Source organism: Rhinolophus sinicus, linkage group LG12 (genome assembly GCF_036562045.2).
Source record: "Rhinolophus sinicus isolate RSC01 linkage group LG12, ASM3656204v1, whole genome shotgun sequence".
In the NCBI taxonomy this organism is placed as follows: domain Eukaryota; kingdom Metazoa; phylum Chordata; class Mammalia; order Chiroptera; family Rhinolophidae; genus Rhinolophus; species Rhinolophus sinicus.
Genome location: NC_133761.1, coordinates 3,160,408 through 3,181,458, shown reverse-complemented (window position 1 = coordinate 3,181,458; position 21,051 = coordinate 3,160,408). Strand labels below are relative to the sequence as shown.

The window sequence follows — 21,051 nt, the reverse complement described above, 5'->3', positions numbered from 1 at the left end:
ACCAGTAGCACTTCCAGTTTACAAATTCCTCTTCAAATCCGCACGTCTGGCAGAGATCTTGTGTGATAAGTGCAGTTCAACACAGAGGAAATGAAACAGTCCTCCCATCTGTTTTCTGGAGAGCGGCGTGGGACGAATGAAGAGCACAGAGACTGGCCTGGGCTGGAAAGCCAGGAGCAGGACAAGCCTGTGAGTCCTCAGATGAGACACTGAATTCCTCGGCAGCTCATTTTCCCAGCAATAGGTAAAGGGACGCTATTACAAGGCCACGTGGGGACGCTATTACACGGCCACGTGGGGACGCTATTACAAGGCCACGTGGGGACGCTATTCACAGGGCCACGTGGGGATGCTACTACAGGGCCACGTGGGGGGGATGCTATTACAGGGCCACGTGGGGATGCTATTACAGGGCCACGTGGGGATGCTATTACAGGGCCACGTGGGGATGCTATTACAGGACCACGTGGGGATGCTATTACAGGGCCACGTGGGGATGCTACACAGGCCTGTAGACAGAAGCCTGGCTCCCCACTGGGAGCTGTCCTTGGGCTGGTGCTGGTTGGCATGTTGCTACTGTGTTTCCCCAAAAATAAGACCTAGCCGGACCATCAGCTCTAATGCATCTTCTGGAGCAAAAATTAATATAAGGCCCGGTATTATATTATATTACATTACATTATATTATAGTATAATATAGTATTATATATTTTAAAGACCTGGTCTTATAGTAAAATAAGACCAGGTCTTATATTAATGTTTGCTCCAAAAGATGCATTAGAGCTGATGGTCCGGCTAGGTCTTATTTTCGGGAAAACACAGTAAATAGTGGGGATCCTGGAGTTGGACTAACAGGGATTCACCTCCACTGTGTCACCTACTAGTGCAATACCAGCATTGAATCTTGCTAAGTCTTAGTTTCCTCATCTGTCAAGTGGGACAGTATCTCGACCTCCTAGGATGCTGCCGACCATTGCAGGAGATAATATTATAAAGCAGGTAACCTGGCCCTTGGCCCTGAGAACACTGGGCATGTTGCCCATGGAAATCACCTGGTGGTTCATTGTGTAGGGGGGACTGGAGCCCCGAGAACTTCTCAAGGTCACCAGGGACTCCTCAATGGAGAAGCTAGAACCCTGTCTTTCAGACATAGCACTAATTTTGGGTATTTTCTGGATGGAAGCTTTCTTTGGTTTTCTCTGTGTATGTGAAGAAACAAACCCTCTCTTGAATCAAATTATAAGAGAACAAAGCAGAGCCATTAGCCCAAGATACAAGCATTTCAAGCAGTGTTGGGCTGACAGAGAAAACTATCCCTACTTATCTGTTTAATTTATTGGCTTTTGTTTCTCTGAATAAAGGCCAGTCCTCAGCAGAGGCTAAACCCAGAAGCCAGCAAGCTGACAGCAAAGATCATGCAGAGCTCAGCTGAAATCACCGGCCTGCAGAGTCTTCCATGTGAAAGCTCAGCCTCTGTTGATGACCCCAGAAAGAGAAGCTGATATGCAGCAAATCACCGGGCGGATGCGCCATTCAACCTAACACTGCCCGGCCAAAATCGCTTGTTCCATCTACACCGCGACCTGGGATCTGTAACTCCTGAGGCAGGGGCCCTGCGTATGTGAAAACCCGATGGAGAACAAACGCTAGGTGTCTTAACCTGCCAACCAGGACCTAGAAAATGTGGATGTGAGCAGAAATAATAACAGCCCCAACCCCATCCAGGGCTGAGGCCAGCGCGAGGCATGAGGCACTCGCCTGGGGTGTAAAATGTAAGGGGCTCCGGAAACCTCAGGGCCCAAGATACAGAATCCTCCAGTGCCTTATTTTAAAAGGTCAAAATTAATGCCAAACAACCCAAGAGGAGCGAAATATCAGGATGTAAATAAGCACGTTGCTCCGATGGGGCTGAGAGTAGGGGAGGCGAGAGACGAGCTGCTCAAGGGGAGATCTGGGTCCTGTCTTTATTTTAAATTTTCGCATTTTGTTTCTCATGAATCTATTGCATTATTCTAAAAGTTTAAACATACTACATTAGACTTTTATTTATCTCGGTTACTAAGGTTTGGGCTTCCCCTTACCTGTTCCACCCAGGTCCCCAGTGGAATCCTGGCCCTGCACTGGCTGTGACCCCGGGGCTGACCGAGCAATAGAGCTGAGGCTGACGGAGGCCTTGCCATGTACCCGGTGCCAGCGGGCACCTCGTGAGCAGCAGTCATGGCCATCGGCCTGTGACGTCACTGCTCTTACAAGCCCTAGTTGACTGCAAGGAAGCAGAAGGGAAGAGAGGTAAGAAGGACCCCAGGGTCAGAAACGGGGTCCAGCCCCGGAGGTCTGGCTCCTGGGCTCTCTCTCCTGCTGACAGTGTTACGTTGCATAAAACTGGGCCATAGGAAGAGACAGTGGCACTTTTGAATGTCCGGTGGGTGTGTGCACAGCCTGTAGCAGCACGGAGGCCACAAGCAGCTGAGGAGGGCTCCAGGGGGCCCCCGTGTTGGGGGAGGGAGGTGAGGCTGAGCGGTCAGCCCTCACTCCCTCCCTGTCCCCCCGCCAGCACTCATGCAGTCCCTTCTCAGAGCTAAATGCTGTCCCCAACAAGAGCCCAAAGAGCCACAGCCCAGACACCCATTTTTGGCAGCCAGGGCTTCCCCCACTGGCTTTGTGAGAGCACAGGGCCACCTGCCTGGTCGTTCTTATGAGAATTACTAATACTCGCCTGCGCACAGCACTTTCCTAGCAATAATTTCTAATTGAGTGCCAACTCTTTTTTATGCGTTATATCGTTCAATTCTAACATATTTTGGAACTTCTTGTTATTATCAGTAGTGAGAGGTGAAGTTGTGGCCCAGAGAGGTCAAGGATTTTGTCTAAGGCCACACAGCTCTGGGGCACATGTCTTAGCCAGTGAGTACCACACGTCCCAATCCTGCAGCTCATTTCATACTTTCAACTGCTCAGGTATTTACAGATGAACCACCTGAGACTCACCGTTGAAATGACCCTGCTGCCCAAGGTCCCTGAGAGTCAGTGCCACGGTTAGGCCTCGAATGTGGGTTTTCTGATTTTACACCATTTTTCAAACTCAAACTTAGAGCACCCAGTGAGGTGAGCACAATGGATACACACAGTGCTTATGAAGGCTCCCTGACCTGCGCTCCGGCTATTCCCGGCAGCCCTGGGGGGCCTCTGGACCCAGCATCGCCCTGTAGCAGAAACAAAAGAGAAAAACAGCAAGAATGAGTGTCTGGAGCCCATGCCCAGAGTCACCGGCAAGCCCTCAGCCTGACGCACCCATTCACTGATTTCCCACTGGGACTTCCCTGTCCCCACACCCACCCCCCAGCATGTCTGAGCAAAGGGTGGCACAGGGTGTGGCTGAGCACTCGGGGCATAACCCACAACAAAGGGGCCAGTGACCCCCGCCTCCTGCAGCCGCACCCTTGACTAGGGCCAGACAGGTGCTGGGATCTCCGAGACGCTGCATTACGTTGCGATGAAAAAGACTGTCTCCCCTTTTCTCCTCACCTTTTTCCCTTCGGTGCCGTCTCTCCCTGGCTTTCCCGGGAGACCTTTGTCCCCTTTGAAACCTGGCAGACCAGGGAGTCCGGGGGGGCCGGGGGGGCACTCGCGGCACACGTCCTGAGAATAAACAACAGTTACTCAGAAAGCCAAAGGAGCAGAGCCTCTCCGGACAGGAGGCTGCCAGCCAATGATAACCGAAAGCAGACAGTGGGCGCAGCCATACTTTGTGTCAAACTTGGCATTTTTCTGCCTTAATCTTACATTAGATTCAGCACTGACTTAGCTGAGTTATCCCCTCATTTCTCCCTCCTTCCAGCAGCCAGAGTGCTGGGAGTATAGCCCAAGACGGTAATGTCGAAAGTGAGCAGACTGGCATGTAAGTGCACCTAAAAACACGAGCAGTGCACACTTAATGCAAACACCCAGTAGTGTCCGGCCAGCACGGCCTGTCCCTAAGGCGAGAGACCAAACAAAGCGGGGAGCTGAGTCGTCCCTCTGGCGGCTTTGCCAGAGTGGTTTCTGAACAAAGCAGCAGAGAAACGAGGCCACGGGCATACCCCCTCAGAGCTGCCCTTGCTGTGACACCCCCCCTCAGAGCTGCCCTTGCTGTGACACACACCCCACCTGACCATGCCCAGAACTAGTCTTTGTCCAGAGTAGGTGTTTAATAAACGTCCCCGGGACTGAGCTTCACTCTGCTTCTGTGAGGCAGGGAAGTGCTGCCCCTGGAATGAGTGTGCAGCTCTCTCAGCCCAGGGAGCACGTTCTCCAATGGGCGTGTCACCCCAGGAGGTACAGTGTGGCGCACAGTAGGTACCAAAGGAAGCTCGGGGGCCTCTTCCCATCTGAGTCCCCCAGTGCCCCTCCGCGCCCTTCTCTCCAGTCCACCCTCTCTACCTCCCTTCTTCTCTCCTTGTGATGAGGGCGAAATGAGATCATACAAAGAAGGCACTCAGAACGGGGTCAGACAATTCCCCGCACACTCAGCTCTTACTCCTAATCCAGGTGCTCACTCACTGACCCCTCAGTGCCACGTGCTGGCATCCCCTCAACCAGGCTCGATGCCTTTCCGCTTTGAGACCACAGTGACTGTGTGCCTCGAAGAGCTAGCTCATGGCTAAACGGTGACAACTGACACAAAACCCACGCATTAAATATGGTCTCCTGAACGCTCCGCGGGGCGGCTCTGCAAAGGCACGTGGAAGCTGACACATTCACGGAGCTTTGGCGTTTATCTCGGTCTCTAATTCAGGACGCAAGGGCTCTTCCGTCACAAAAGCAACTCTGAACAGTCCATCTTGTTACTTGCTCCACTCTTACTCAGTCTTTGAGGATTCTTGAGACGTCTCCCATGCCAAGAAGCCCTCCTGATTGCTTCAGACTGGGGGTAGGTTCCCACCCGCATGGAACCCATTAATTCTTGCTAGTGGAGCCCCTGGCGTGCTGTTGAAGTGGTCTGTTTATAGCTCTATCCCAACACCAAGCAAATAGAAAGCATGGACTCAGAAGACACAAGCAGAATTGCCTTCTCGCTGTATGTCCAATTCATAGCAAGCAGCCTTTCCGCAGAGCATGAGTTCTACGAATAAATGAACCAGCCAAGCCGACCAACCAGCCAATCGACGGATGGACAGACCACGGGAGCTTTCGGTGTCCTGTGCCATCTTCCTTTAGGGAGTGGTTTGGGAAGTTGGTTGTAACCGAGTTGTCTCAGGCAAGTCCCTTAACCCCTTTGAGTCTATTTCCATATTTGTTAACAAGGGTCTCCCTCTTTAGATCATTGCAAAAGTTAGAAGAAATATTGTACGGAAGCACCTCACGTGCTGCTTGGGCACAATCTATAAATGTGGATTTGCTCCTGTCTCTATCCTCCTCCCACTGTCTCAGGTATTTTCAATGCACGCGCTCCCGGTGTCAGTGTATTCAGCGTGGAACAGCTCACCAAGTATGTGCTCAATAAAACAGCTACAAAAGGGAGCAATGCTGCAGTCTCTGCTACGTGGAAAAAAGCAGGTGTTGCTTCTCAGCTGCAGAACTGACCTCCAGGTCACCTCATCTCTCCTCTGCCTGGACACCTGAGTTCTCACTGTCACGTCATCTCTATTTCAAACCTCCAGGTGACGGGCAGGACATCCGCACGTACCTGGTTTCACCGGGTAGCCATCAGGAAGTTCTGGCTCATGCAGAGGTGAACTCAGACAGCAGAGCGGTCAAGCAAAAGGATCTGGAGTTGGACACGCTGGGTCTGAGTCTCGGCTCTGCGCTGTGCCACCTGTTACCTTCAATAGGTGACGTGCCCATCTGTGCTCTGCAGAATGCAGACAGGAACAGTACCCGCCCACAGGGTTGTTCGCAAGGATCGGATTAAATCACATTTATCCAAGGAATCACCTAAGAGAGACGTCCTGACGATGACCTGCCTGGATACAGACCCAACGAAGAGAGTCCATTTAACAAGGGCTTTCAGAAGATGAACTTTCTACCCAGGCAGGTTTCCAACTCTCAGAATGAGCTCTATGATGTTAAAACTCTTTGGCAGAAATAAATATTCTGTAATGCAGATGTCTTCTCAGCAAGGGAGGGTCCGCCTGGACCAGCCACCTGGGCCAGACCAACAAGCTTCAATCTACAACATCGAGATGGCAGCAATGACTCTGAAAGGGAGCTGTGACAGTCAGCTCTGCAGACCTGGGCAAACCCACATGGCCCCGGCTCGTCTGCAGGGTTTCCAGGCACAGCGCAGCTCTGTGGGACCAGGGGGTCTCTGGTGCCACCCTGAACGGAGGTGCTCGCACGCCCTGCCAGTTCCTCGCGGCCGCTGAACACAGCTGTGAGCTTTAGGAGGTGGGAAATATCGACTGGACTAAACAGAGTCTGTCTCAATGCTGTAGCCGTGAAGTGTGATGCTAAGCCTTGCCAGACCCACTCCTGTTAGTATTGCCGTAGAGATTGGGGCATCTTGAGGTAGAAATCCCGGTGCTGATGCAAACCTGGTTCCTTCCAGAGTGACGGACTTATGGGAAAGGATGCAGGCTAATCAAAGCCTGTACAAACAAGGGACTGAATCAACAGCTAGTGATTTCTTGTCATGGCCTCAACTGCGGAAAAAAATCTCTCTCGTCAATAAGAATCAGGGAAGGCCGTGCAACTACTCATTTTTTAATAAAATGCATAATTTTCCATCAAGCATCTCAATGTATAGAGAGGTGAAAAGCCCCAGGCTTCTGAGAAGCTTTTCTTTTCTCTTCTGCTTTCCTCCCTTGCTTTCATGCATGAACGAGGTATTTTCTGATACCATCCAGGGGTTGTTTTAACATGGCCAGTGAGGAAGGAGTTGCTCACACAGAATCCAGTGCTGGGCTCCCGCCAAAGTGAAGACAAAGGATTTAAGTAGAGGCAGCACCGGACCCCATACTCACTGCAGCAAAACTCTTCTTTCGGAAACGGCACTCTTACAGTGTCTCCATCTTGCTCTCAGCCTTGCCCGCTCTCTGCCACGTAAGACCTAAGGCTTCTGGACAGACACCTGGCCACCCGGCATTCACTGCTCTATGTCAGCAGAGTTATGCTCAACTTGGCAGGGCCTGGCCCACTGATGGAGAGAGTGCACACAGCTCTGCAAACCAGCGATCTCTGCATCCAGACCTGGACTCACCCTGGCTCCAGGGCCCGCACCTGTCTCCACCTGCCTGCACCTGTGCTCTGGTTCTTGGCCCAGGAGGACCCACATGCAACCTGTCTGCCTCTCTCCGGAGGAGGCAGTCCTGTGTGGGGTTAAAGGTCCGTCTCTGGGATCAGTGAGCAGTGGACTGTACGCCCAGAAAGTCACCAACCCTCACCACGTCTCGGGTTCCTTACGTGCAAAACAAGAACGAAAACAGTGCCAGCCTCGCAGAGTAAATGTGAAAATTAAATCAGAGATCACATCAAGCATAGCAGTGCCCCGGAACGCTTCGTGATGATGGAGACGCGCGGTATGGGAACTGCCCAGTAAGACAACGTGAGCAGCACGGGACTGTGAAGTACGTGGAGTGTGGTTCCTGCGAGAACCTGACATTTTGATTGCATTTCATTTGAATGAACTTCAATCGATCCGCGTGGCCAGTGGCAGCCGTATTGAACAGCAGATTTAGCGCACTGCCAGGTCTCAGCAAACACTGCTGGTCCTGTGAGTCCCGTAAGCAGTTGTTCGGACATAAACAAACAACTTCCCATTGAGCTCCCCAATCCCCCATCACCATTTTCAAATACACGCACATTGATTTCATGCTTTTACCTTCACCAAGAGATTTATGTCCTCGGGCGACAGCAGTGAAGGAGGGCCCTGCCAAAGCAAAGACAGATGAATACAGACACACACACATGTGGACAGTAGACCCCGTGCATCTGCAGACAGTGAAAGACCCCAAAATGTAAGCTGTAATCGAAACACAGCTGGGGGAGGCACGGGAGGCAAATGGCCCAAGGCACATCCCAGGCCGGGGTACCACACACAGAGGACCCTCCGAGGCAGGGACCACGCAGGCTGCCCGTCCCAGCCGCCTGCCGGCCATTGGCCTGGCTGGTCCCATCTCCTCCTGCTGGCTGCTGGTCCCTCCTCCCACTCCCATCAAACCCTTGCAGGTGACATGGGTTCTGTAGAAGCAAAAGGTGGACCAGATGGGCAACAGCTATTGCTATCAATCATTTACAACCTGGTATGACTTTAAAGCCATTTCTTTAGCTCTCAGGTGAAATAGCACCTTACACCTCATCTGTCATTATGGGTTGAACACCTCTAACTCCAGGGAGGACATGTCAGACACCAGGAGGAATTACAAAGGCTTTGGAGGTACATAGGAGTCTGTATTGCCTTCAATCCCACTCTGAGTGGGAACGTGAAGTGGTGTGACTGAGGCCAGCCAGAAGCCCCAGATGGGGTGAAGGCTGGGTTCACTTTGGGGTACACGGAACATGAGGCTGGGAAGGAAAACGCAAACGAAAGGGCAGCGCTAAAGGGAAGGGGATCTTAGGTAAGGATGAGAGACTGGCACGCTACTCGCCAGCTTCTAAATTCTGTAATGGAAAAGGAGAAGAGATTCCATTCCCCAGAGGGAAGGTGCCAGGTTGTCCTCTAGAATATGGGAAGCTTGTGGCCGCAACTGAACTTGGGGCTGATTTCTTCCAATCGAGTTTGAGTTGACAAATCATGAATCGAGTCTTACATCTTGGGGAGGCTGAAACCAGGACAATTGTCCTGGCTGCTCCTCTTGTCCTGACCCCATGGGGTTCCTGCCATATCCCGTGGCTAATGAAACCATGTGACAGCAGCATCGCAAACGTTTGCACAGGGTAACATAACCTCGGTAGTGGCTGGGGATAGGTCTGTGTGGTTTTCTGTGTTTATATGCTCAACTATTTGGTCAACCCTCTGGGTTACGGCAAGAGGACGACTTCCAAGGCAAACTGGGGTGGGGCTGACTCGGATTTGGGGTGCTGCAGAAACAACCAGCCTGCAGGGCAGCTCACACAGGTTACAGCTGCTTCAGACAAAGCCGAAACCGTCCCGCTATCTGGAGGCCCTCTGCAGGATGACTGAGCTTTGCAATATTAACATACGGGAACTTTAAAAGGGGGAAAGGAGCTTTGTTTTGAAGGCTTCTGTTTTTCCCTGGGAAGTTAATAACAGTAGAGGACTCATATTGCTACAATCGGGACACTTTCCTGCCGCTGGCATTCTATTTGTTGGGATATTTTTATGCTGTCATTTGAGCTCTTTGTATAATTAGAGTGAGCTATATTCCACCACATGGCTGGGCATTCGTTACGAAGGGAAAGAGAACACGGAGTGAATTTTCCATCTAGGTACAGTGTGGCCTTGGGGGTAATTTAATTAATTTTGCTCTGACCCATTTCTGCAAACCTCACAAGATGGATCTCAAGGCGATCCAGAGCAGGGTCTGTGTGAGGCGGTCTTCCTAAGGTGGACGCACGGTGTGTGACAGGCCAGCACGCCCACCTCCGGGGGCTCAGTCACACATAGTGGGTCGTTGTCAGGCGGGAAGGGATACGAGAACAAACAGTGGGAAGAGAGGAGGGCATACGAGACACAGCCTATGTCCTGCCAAGGCCCTCCTTACCTCCTGGTGTGCCCCTCCGCCAGCTGCGCCAACACTGGTTGGAAATGCCCATGACAGACCGGCATGGAGCTGAAGGAGACGCCCCCTGACTCCAGACGGGACTGCTCTGTGGGCCGTTCCCACTCGGCAGCTGCCCGCAGGCCGAGGCATAGCTTTGACCGGCCTGTTCCCTGGGGCCTGCGACTGAGCTGCACTAACAAGAGGTGCCGTGAGGAGCTGGACTGGGAGACCACGCTCCCGCCCCGCCATGGCCAAGCTTCCTGGCCACGGCTCTAACACCCCAATCACAGCTCCTATCAGTTGCTTCCCCACCGCTTTCACTCTCACGTGGCTCTGAAAATACGCATAGTGGTGGTATGGGCTGCCCACTGCGGTTTATCCTGGGCAACCCAGCACCTCAGAGGAGTGCTCTCTGCCCACAGCCTTATAAACAGTCCCTTTTTTCAAAAGTCTCTTGAACTGTCTGAGTTTTATTCTCGCTGGAGCCCTGACTGAGAGTCAGTGTTCATCCAGAACAGGTAGATGACGTACTGGTTTGCCAGGGGGTCCCCTTTCTCCTGGATTTCCTGGTACGCCCTAAGAGAAGAAAGAAAGAGAACATTAACTGTGCTACACACATAACCCTGACCCACTCTCCCGCCCGCCCTCTGCCTCTATCTGCCAAGTGTAACTCAGAGGGGAAGAAAACACCCAACCGTGAAGACTGGTACCAGCAGAATTTCATGGTTTCTGGTCTCAGTTGAATACTGAAGGCTTCCCAGGAAATGAAGTTCAATTGTGGCAAATGTTCAGAACAGTTAAGCTATCCCTCCTATAATTCCTATCCAAACACAAAACTACAACACACACACACACACACACACACACACACACACACACACCACACACACACACACACACCACACACACACGCACACACACGCACACACACACACACACCACACACACACACACACACACACACACACACACACACGCCTATCTTAAACTTCCACCATCCTTTTCCAAACACAGGTGGAAGGACCAGCTTTGAAAAGAAAGAGGGTTCTTCTCCTGGTCTGGCTATAAGAGTATAATGTTGAGAGGGGAAGGCAGGAATTAGAGGGTAATTTTCTTCTCTGAAATGGAACCCCAGGGAAGGGAAGGGTAATTTGTTGTCCGTGCGTAGAGTGAATTAAAACTAGAGAGATGGAAAGGCTCATGTCTGACCCGCAAACACGGCAGCAATGGCGCTCGACACCTTTGCTCGGAAGCACTCACTGTTGTCCTCTGACCATTTGGTCAGCGAGTGAGGATCGAGTAACTTCCATGTGCCTGGCAGGCTGCTAGGCATCACGGAACCAGAGGTGCTTAAGACACTCGGTCCCTATCTTCTTGGAGCTCAGGGGTATCTGAGCAAAAGCCAGATTGTGGAGATACGAACGGGAAGGGACGTGTCCTCCACGCACTTCCGAAAAGTCTGCAGTATCCCCTTGAAGGGAGAAAGCCGTTCCAGGGTCAGGAACAAAGCCACAGAGAAGCTGGACCTGTTCTGAGCAGAATGGACTGGCTAGATATGTGAGACACCGACCAAAAAATAAAGGCACTGTATGGGACAGCCGGGCGCTTACGAGGTCCTGAAAGCGCAATGACAAAGCATAAAACATGAAACTATAGACAATGCAAAGCTGTAGCCGCAACGAACCGAGAGCAAAACTCTTACACTGTTCATGGGGAAGGGGCAGGGCCGGGGGTCTCCTGGTCAAGGGAGGTCGGGAGGTGGAGGGTGGGCTCCTGGGGGGTCCATAGGAGCCTCAGCTGAGCCCGTACCATCTCTCTTTACTTACATCCTGGCCAGCTGGTCCCTGGCGGCCGGGGAACCCAGGTAAGCCTCGAGATCCCTAAGGAGGAAGAAGACAGATGTCTCACAACAGTTTAAGCAAAATAAGCCCCCCACCATTTCCCTGGCAAGCGCTGTTTCTCCCGTGGAAACAGTCGGCTGCAATGAGGAACCTGACACAACACGTGTGCCGAGAAGCACCCACTCAGAGCCTCCTCATTCGGCAGCTCGTGGAGGTGTACGTGTAAATACACAGAGAACGCGCCTGGAAACCTTTACCGCGAGCCTTACTGTGCAGGCTCCACTCGCACGCCCCTTGCTTGAGTGGGAGAGTTGGCTCCTGCAGTGACACAGGCCCGAGTTCAAATCCTGGCTCGCCCTCCTGTGTCCTGGCACAAGCAGCCCCGGTGGTGCTGACTGGCCATGTAACTTAACCGGTGGGAGGCCCAGACCTTCAATGACAGTTCTTATTTTTTATAAGCAAATCACTCCCATTTGGTTAAAACTTTCTGGACAATATCAGGAATTTGGCACCAATGTCTTTCATTACAGTTCTCACTTCCGGCAGGAATTTTCCTTGAATGGAGTTGCAGGTGGGGGTGAGCTGTATGTCTTGGCAGGTGCTGAAACTGGACCCCTGGCTGCTCAGAAGCGACCCCTGCCTCTTCTGGGGCCTTCACACCGGCCCCTCCGCTAGGAGTCCTACCGACTTGACCTCTACAATAACTTGTACGGAAATCTCATGCCTACCCATTAACTGTCCTGAGCCTCAGTTTTCCCATCTGTAGAAAATGGGTATAAAACCTCTCTCCTCCTTAGTTCAGAAATCACATGGGTGGGCAGACTTTAACACGTGCAGCAAGGCACGAGGTACAGTATCGTCATAGCTATTAACAGGCGGCTCCTACCGCACGGGGAGAGTTCACAGAAATGCACCTTTTCCTGATAAACATGTGCACATATTTATCATCAATGGCTGCTGGCTCGTCCTAAGAACACACGTTTACTGCGAGTCCTCCTGTGGCTTTACGCGCATCACGTATGTCAGCTCCCCACAGTGGCCCGTGGGGCTGACAACGCCCACCTGACACGTAAGAGAAATCCCTCACCTGCTCATGGCTGTGGGGTTGGGGGTGAAGAAGGCAAGATTCAAAATGAGTACTTCTGGCAGTTTGATAAATTCATTAAAGCACGGCTGTCCCTCTGTGACGCAGAAATGCCACAAAGCCAAGCCAGTGGCAGCCCCGCCAAGGACAGCATGGGCGTGTCGCACTGGATGCCCCCCTCCCCGTCCTGCTCTGGCATCCCCTAGGCCAGTGCTTACATTAACACGTGGGGGAGTCTGTACTCTCTAATGGCAGTGCTCTTCTGAAACTCGTTCCTGGCCCCTCTAACTTAAAACTGCTTTGATTAGAAAAGAATTCATCCCATCAAATCCCAGCCCTTTATTTAAATCATACTGTACCTGGGGTCCTTTGTCTCCTGGTGGTCCAGAAGGGCCCTGAGAAACAAACAAGCAAGCAGTAACTAAGCCAAGTAGCAATGAAACATTCATTTAAACACACTGAGGTGTTTATTTCTAGGCCAGGTCATTAACTGCCCTAAACTCCTTGGAAAAATGGCTGATCCCAGATCTAGGCAAGGAGTGTGCACAAATCTTGAACACCTTGTCATTCCAAAGAGCAGAAAGCAATGAAAGATGGCCAGGCCTGTGTCAAATGGACTCAGGGCCGGTGTGAACAGGCTGCTACTGGCAGAAGATCATCTGACCATGAAAAGGAAGAGTGACTGCAGGGTATGGGGACACCCAAACGAGTTTCAATCGATGAGCTCAAAATTATTCATACTAGACACCTACCTAGTCGTCTTTGTAAGGCGCTGGGAAACCAAGTCATTACTGGGAAATAATTAAAGGGCAAGACTGTAGTCTCCACATCTGCCTTCCATGGATTTGCACCACTGGGCGTCTAACTCGTAAATGAGGAGCTGTTTCACCACACGAAGGATTCCAGCTAATAGATGTTTGAACACTGACAGGACGAGCATAGCACCAACTCCAGCTCCTGATGTGCTCATTGATCTAAGCTCGGACATCAAAGGGTGGGCATCTCACAAGATGGGCGCAGCAGACGCCACGTGCCTCCTGAGGGGGCATGCACTACCTGTGAAGTGCTGCCAGAAACTTCAAAGTGGAATCTGACGGAGCCGCTAGGCCCGAGTACCGAGTACCAACGTACAGGGAGGAACAGAACAGAGCAAGGTGTTAAATTAGTCATTAGCCAGTTCTAGACTGTGAGAGGCTCTAGGAGACCGAAACACCATCTTGTGGAATCAATACAAAATTGCAAAATGAGAAAAAAAAAATGAAAGGAAAAACCTAGAAATTAATAAAAGAATTTTTTTAAAAAAAATCAACCAATTGCTATCTGCTTTAGTTGGATCTTGATTCAAACAAAAGAAAACTGCCAAGGCCTGACACTTATGGAATACATAGAAAGTTGAACACTGATTGGCTATTTGATGGTGTTTTATGGAATTATTTTAGGGGGTGTGATAGTGAAATTGTGGTTACGTTTAAAAATACCCTTATCTTTTAGAAATACATGCTGAAATATTTACAGATGAAATGATGCATGTCACGAACTGTTTCAAAATACTGAAGGGGAGCAGAGGACGAGAAGGGGGCACAGGCCACAGAACAGGGATCCTGGGTGTCAGGGTTCAGGGTGGTCACTTTATTCTTCCGTCAATCTGGGTATATCTGAAGTTCTCCCTAATTAACATATGTAAGTCCTATTACGTATACATATTACATATACACAGCACACACACATGACACACACACACACACACACACACACACAGGCACTGCAGTACTTACGCTATGCTACTTGCAGATAACTGCAATTAGTGAAACCGTATAAAACTGAAAGCCCCCAGGGGTTTTGAATGTGTTCAACACGCCTCTTTCTCTGCTGTAATGCTTTGCTGAAAACACCGTTTCTCTCCTCTGAAGGCCCATCACCTCTCCCCCTCGCCCCCACAGACATGGACCTGACAACATGGTGAATTTAATTCTCCACAGTCTTTTATCTGAAAGGGAGTATGTGCCAGGCTCTGTGCTAGGCGCGAGGCAGGTGGCAGTGGGACACGGAGCCCGGCTCCACTGAGAGATGGAGGCGTGAGGAAAACGGCCTGTTATATAACTAAGGGGGCTCAGTGGGTCAGGGCTGAGACGTGCCAGAGGTGCTGGCACAGCCTGAGAGTCTGGGAGCCTTGACCCAGAGGACGCCCAGGTACGAAGAGGTTTGGGAGCGAGTGGGCTCCACTGGAAGGGAAGGGCCAGGAACCTGCGGAAGTCAGGCTCTCTACAGGGACAGCAGGTGTCCTCTCTGTGACGTGGCGTGCCTGGCAGCTGGGGCCCAGGGGAGTGGGTCTGCAGGGCCTCTCGAGAGCCCTCCCAGGTGACTGACCAGGCTCTGGTGTGGAGGAAACACTGGAAGGAAGAGAACAGATTCCAGAGGCCTGGCCGGGAGACCAGCGTGGACATGCAGGAGTGAGGCAGGAGAAGCTGCTGGCACTTGATCCATGAGCAAACTAATGCTCAGAGGTGGAACGCCTGAGGCTTAGGGTACATGGCTGTCAGAGGGAAGCCTGGCCTTGCAGACCTCACTCCTCAAGTCCCGGACTCAGTGAGACTCATTAGAGCTCTGGTCTGCACTCAGGCCTGCGTGGGGTCACTGTGAAGCACTGCAGACTTGCTGAAGGCAGATCAGAGGCAACCTGAAGACTGAAGGCGTTTTCCCTCAATGTCTTGAAGCTAGAGGCCCAAACTCCAAACAGCTGCCTCCCATCCTTTCTCTTGCCGGTGATGGTGAGAGGCTGGCAGACAAAGCCCCAAGCTCCCTTTCCCATCTACCAATGCCACGGGCCATGGGCATAATACCACTGGAGGAAGGACTGATGGGAAGAATAACTTATAACCGGATCCATCCCTAACGGGAGAACTTCGGGAAATGAATAATCCTGCTCATCCCGCGGAAGCCTCAAGGGGAGGCCACGTGGGGAGAAGAACTGGTTTTGGAGGCTGTGGGAACTGACCTGCGCCCTGGCCCTGGCCCTGGAATAGCTGTGTGACACTGGCCAAGTCCCTTCACCTCTGGACCTCAGACTGCTTACCTGGAAGACAGTGATGCAGGAGGCCCCCTCAGGGCCTCACTGTACTTGCTGGCCACGTGGCAACCTGGCATCTCCCAGCTGCAGACGCTGCCCCAGGGCCTTCTGGAGCCCCAGGAGGACACTTGGCCCAAGTGCAGGGCAGGCTCAGAGTTCTGGGAGTCAGCTCCCCAGGGAGCAGCCTTTAACCAATGACAACAGGAACTGGTGCACAAACTCCAATGTGTCGCCCCTTTCAGAGAACAACTCTCAACTGTACCTGTGTGTGGGGGCAGGGGGTGGCAAGGGGGCAAGCCCCAGCGGCCCACAGTGGAACCTGCTCGTCAACACACATCCCTTGGTTCCCTTCCTTTCCCTCACGTTGCCACTCCCTGAGCAGTGATTTCTGAGATCATTTCCCAAATAAAGTCCTTGCCTTTGAATCCTGCTCTCAGGAGATGTTTCTGCAGAATCCCAGCCTTCGCAGTGATAAGCCTACTTTCATGGGATGAAGCAGGCGGCAGGTGTGGACCAGACACAGACCACTCCGCAAACGGCAGTGTCCCAGTAATGGGGCGACTGCACCCTGATGAAGTCACAGCCCTGGCGTCACCCTTTCTTCACGCACCTGCTCTCAGCACAACTCCAGGCCTCTATTCAGATTCCCAGGCCATTAGGAGCTCGGCTCCTGGCCAAAGACAGGATTTATGAAAATCCGATAAGGTTTCATCACCACGGAAGCTTTTAATAAGCCAAAGTGGAGGAAAGACACTACACAGTTGATTTACAGCCTTTTGGCTGCAATCTGCCAATTACTTTTCAAGTGGAATCACTTAGGCAGGAGCATATGTCATGGGCGACTTTGGCCGGCCCTGACAGGGGAGGTGGGTGACTTGTGTCCACCTCTGCCAGCTGGTTTTCTGATTAAGGGCTTGATGTGGTGAATCCTTAGGGAGCAGACTGGGGTATGGAGAGGGGACCTGTTACGTGATGGAGGCGACCACGCGCAGGTGACAGCTCCCAGGTTGTCAGCTTCCTATTCTAAGGGGGTAATCCTGCGTGACTCAGAATGTTCTCTCCAGCAGACCCGGCCCCACCGGAGGGAGGACTTCAGAAATAAGGAACAACTACGTTTCTTCACTACACCATCGGCCTGTACAGTTCCCTCCACTTACCAAAAGACTAAACAGATAGCCTCAGGCAAAAGATCAAGTTCATGGCATAAAGCAGAGGGTTTTATTCATCAAAAACTGTAGCTGAGAATCTCTTTTAAGAAATTCACTCCACTTCTGCAAGCAATTCAGTGCCACTGGCTATGATCAGTTTCCGCAAAGTGAGGCCCCCTTGAAGCAGATAAGTCTTGTCTCCCCCAAAGCCTAACCCTCATCAGCAAGGCACCCACGTGAGTAATACTGTCACCACAGTGGACAGACCTGAGGACCAGTGAGCCACCACCAGGTGAGCTGGGAGAGGAGCGCCCTGCAGCATGGCCCAGGGTGCGTTTGGGGGCCAGCAGACTGGCTGCGTGGCCCCAGGGCTAGGAGGTGCTGGGTAAATAAGGACTCACAGGAGGGCCAGCAAGCCCGATGCCCGGGTCCCCACGACTGCCAGGAGAGCCAGGGATCCCAGGTACACCTTGGGCACCCTAAAAGAGAAAAAATAAGATCAGGATGTCAGTTCCGGGAAGGAGAGGGCCAGGGTTCAAAAGGAATTATGCTGTCCCACTGTCCCGACCGCTCTCTCCCACCGGGACGCTGCACGCTCTCTGCAGGTTGCCTACGCAGCCCACACTCCCCTCTGCAGCCGACACCCACGGACCACAGCCACCGTTGTGATCACACACCTTTCAGGGCTGACCATGCCCCAACCTTGACCATAGCTCCAAATGCAATTGTAACGATGTAACCCCCGCCCCCACCATGTGACCACAGCTCCAAATTTTACTGTGCTTTCTCCAGACCTCATCGTGCCTCTTTCCTCAACACACCCCCGATTTGACCCCGTACCCACATTTCAACTCAGTAAATTTATCACCAAATCATAGTAAATTAATTCATCCATCTACCAGCCATTTGCCAGGGAGCTATCTTTGTGTGGGTCATTTTTCTAGGGAGCAGGAGGGGCACGATGACTGAGATATAATCTCTGCCGTCCAGCATAGTGGCTGACAGAGTGTGGGTTTAAGCTCTGGCTTCAACACTGACTCATTGTTGACTTCAGGATGTGACAAGTTCCCTGGGCTTCAGCTTCTTTAGTTACAAAGGGAGGTAATAGAAGGGGCTGCAGCTTCCGCAGATGTCATGCTCACTAGATGAGATTTCTCACACGGAGTTCCTGGCTCAGCTCTCAGCCCCCATGCAACTTAGCTGCTGTGGCCCTTGCTGTTCTCGGGTACCTCTCAGTCTGGACTTCAATGGGCAGAGGAAAAGGAGAAGAAAAGAAAAACAGAGAGAAGAAATTCTGTTTGCCATTTCCTATAGCAGGAAGCTCAGACAGAGTCATACCTTCTTATCCACAATTTCAAAATCCTCGACTTCTGAAGACAAGGGCTGATCGTAACTCAGCTGGCAGGAAACCCTGGCTTGTACTGAGACAGCTATTTACAGACTTTAGTTATCCCGTGTTTTTATGGATATCCACACATTTCTGTTGCATCAATGTTAATGAGTTTGGTTAGGAATGCTGCCCCACTCACCAGAGTAAATGTTACATCCGTATCGCTTGCAAATGACTACCTTTCTAAATTCTAAGAGAAATTCAATCCAAAACACACATGGTCCCAACAATTTTGTGTGAGAGACTGTGTACCTATGTCAGAGTAGCTGAACTGCAGCCAAACCTAACACTGAAATGGCAAGTGACCTTGTTCAAGCCACGTAATTTGTCCAGATGAGTTACCTTGTAGGACAAATGGAAAGAGCCTTGTTATGATGAGCCAATGAGATAAGGTGCAGCAAACTGACTTCAGGTAGAACCTCACACTACATTGCTTTGTTTTCTGTTTTTAAACATTACAAAAATCCCATTACAAAAATCCAATTAGATATCAGTTTACCCCTCAGGCCCATGCTTCCTGAGAGCCTCAGGAGGTCTCTGCCCAACCCGGCCTCCGTCAATAGCCCCCTCCTGAAATTGAAATTCTCTGTAAAGTCCCAGATGGTGCATTCTGTTTCTTTAGAAAAACATGGTTGGACTGATTCTGGCACTGCTAGAATATCTCATTTGTATGCATGGGGAAGCTGGGGAAGGGAGGAAGTCAAGAAATAAGGCAAATCTGGAGAAAAGTGTAATGAACTAAGAATGAATATGATTTGTGTTGTATCGTCACCAGCATATTACAACAGGGAGAGGGTCAGGAAGGAAGATTTCAAACTGACAGCCGGGTGACTCTAGATCCAGTCTTAGGACAATGTCAGCCTGGTCCTGTGACCTTGGGTGAGCCCCACAACCTCTCTGCATCTCACCGGTTAGAAAAAGAGAACATCCTACCAAATTCCCGTGTATCCCATAAAGCCTCAGTTAAAAGGTAAGAGACTACATATAACATTGAATTACAGGCATATTAGCAGTGTTTTATCAGCAGAATTAGAAGACAGAAAATCAAGTAACCACACATAAATGTCAGAGAAATCCATACCCTTTTGCATCTCGGTTTCCCTTTAAAAGAGCTACCATACATTTCTTGTTATGATTTTGTTTTTGCTCTGCTCTTCCCTTCCTCCCAAGGCTGTTTCACGCACATCAGGAAACCCCAACTACTGCAAGTTGAACCACGCCAGCCCCTGAGTTTGCATCCTCCCAGGCTAGTTTTCACACCTGCTTCTTGCATATGCTGTTCCCCTGGCGGGGAGGCTCTCGCACCCAAGGTCAGCTTCCAAACACCCGCCCCTCCATTCCCTCTTAGCCCGACTGTTCCATCTCCATAAGCCTCGGCCTGCCCTCCTCTCTGTCCTGTTCCCGCTACTTGTACACGTCTTCATGAATCTAACACACTGCCCTCTCATTGTGTCTGTCTGACCCTGTGACTTTGATGTAAGTGTCCTAAAAGCAGGATCTATCCATCCATTCATTCATTTATCCATCAATTCAACAGATATTTGTTGAGCAGCCACAATGAGTCAGACCCCATACTGCATACACTGCATACAGCTCTGCATCCACAGTGCCCAGCGTAGGTGCTGGTACCGCTGGTAGCATTTAAGAGCGATTTCCTGAACGCCAGAATGAATGAACCCACCGTCACTCATTTTGTCAGGTACTAAACTCTGCCTCTGACCAAAATCAACTTTTCACAGAGGAGGGAACATGACAGGAAGATCTCTCCCAGCCCAGCCTGAAATCTGACTCACTCACTGATTGTTCTCTTCTGCAGGGTCACCTGGCTGGGCTCCATCTATCTGTTGTTTATGGCCCATTGTGATGCTAACATTTTCCCCAAGCAACTACACTTCACAGCTTAATGGACTGGGATGTTAGAAAATAGCCCCAAGAAAAGAGCAAAAGACTTTAATGATCTGTCAGCAAAAGCAAAAAGGCTCAGAATAAAGAAAAAAAGGGGCACAGGAGCCTGTTTTGTCTGCAAACATTGTGGGCCAGTTCAAGTGTCCGGGAATACATACGTGAGGAAGTGTGGGGTGGCAGAGGGGGAATGATATTTAATGAGCAACTCGGTGCCATAAGATCGTTTCTCTCTACAGCCCTGCTCTGGCGGTTTACTCTATACAGAAAAGGAACAGTCTCAGAAAGAATAGCCGCTTGCCTTGAAGTTATCTGTCTTGTAGGTATCTGGGCTGGGATTCTAACCCAGTCTGTATGAAGGCTAAGCCTGTTGCTTTTGCTACACACAGGGGTCATGAGAGAAATGGGGCATCGTTAAGAGTTTTCCTGCAGATAAAGTAATTAGGGTGGGCTGAGCGGGTGCCAATGAAAGTCTTTACATAGTTCCCTTCCTTAATTCCCCCAGGGGCTTCCCAGTCAGCACCAGCACGGCACTAGGGCCAGGCAGGCAGCAGGCCCTCCCTTTAGTGTTTCTGTCCATCCATCTCTCCCTTCCTCCCGTCTCCCCGACACCCCCATTCTCCAGCTAAAGACCTCTCTGAATTCCAGCTTCTCTTCCCAATGCCAACGGACTGCGGGCACCTGTATTCCCAAACCACATTCTAACTTACAAATGGAATGAGTCATCTGCTTACACATCACACATTTTAACCAGGAGGGAACATTTGGCCTGGGGAACAGTGTGCCTTGCCCTGGGTCACCTGGAGTTGCCCCGGCTGGTCAGCTGGACCCTCGGTCAGGCTGTCTACTCCTCACCTCAGGGTCTCAGCCGTCTCTCTGTTCCCCAGCGCTGCCTCCACCCACTCAGTGTGGGAAGCATCTGAAATTCGGGGGTCATCTTTTACCAGTTAGACTAATAGTACAAGACTGCTTCACTCT

General features: G+C 51.1%; 1 protein-coding gene across 2 annotated transcripts in view; it reads right to left on the bottom strand.

The window, feature by feature from the left end:
- COL22A1 (collagen type XXII alpha 1 chain) overlaps positions 1 to 21,051 on the bottom strand; it is a 200,560-nt gene that overhangs the window by 37,954 nt on the left and 141,555 nt on the right. For both annotated transcript variants that reach the window (XM_074316437.1, XM_074316438.1), the window contains exons 40-46: positions 17,183 to 17,260; positions 12,926 to 12,961; positions 11,468 to 11,521; positions 10,173 to 10,217; positions 7,799 to 7,846; positions 3,526 to 3,639; positions 3,150 to 3,203 (exon numbers count right to left, since the gene is read on the bottom strand). In XM_074316437.1, coding sequence (XP_074172538.1) covers positions 3,150 to 3,203; positions 3,526 to 3,639; positions 7,799 to 7,846; positions 10,173 to 10,217; positions 11,468 to 11,521; positions 12,926 to 12,961; positions 17,183 to 17,260 — 429 coding nt within the window. The remainder of the gene's footprint in view (positions 1 to 3,149; positions 3,204 to 3,525; positions 3,640 to 7,798; positions 7,847 to 10,172; positions 10,218 to 11,467; positions 11,522 to 12,925; positions 12,962 to 17,182; positions 17,261 to 21,051) is intronic.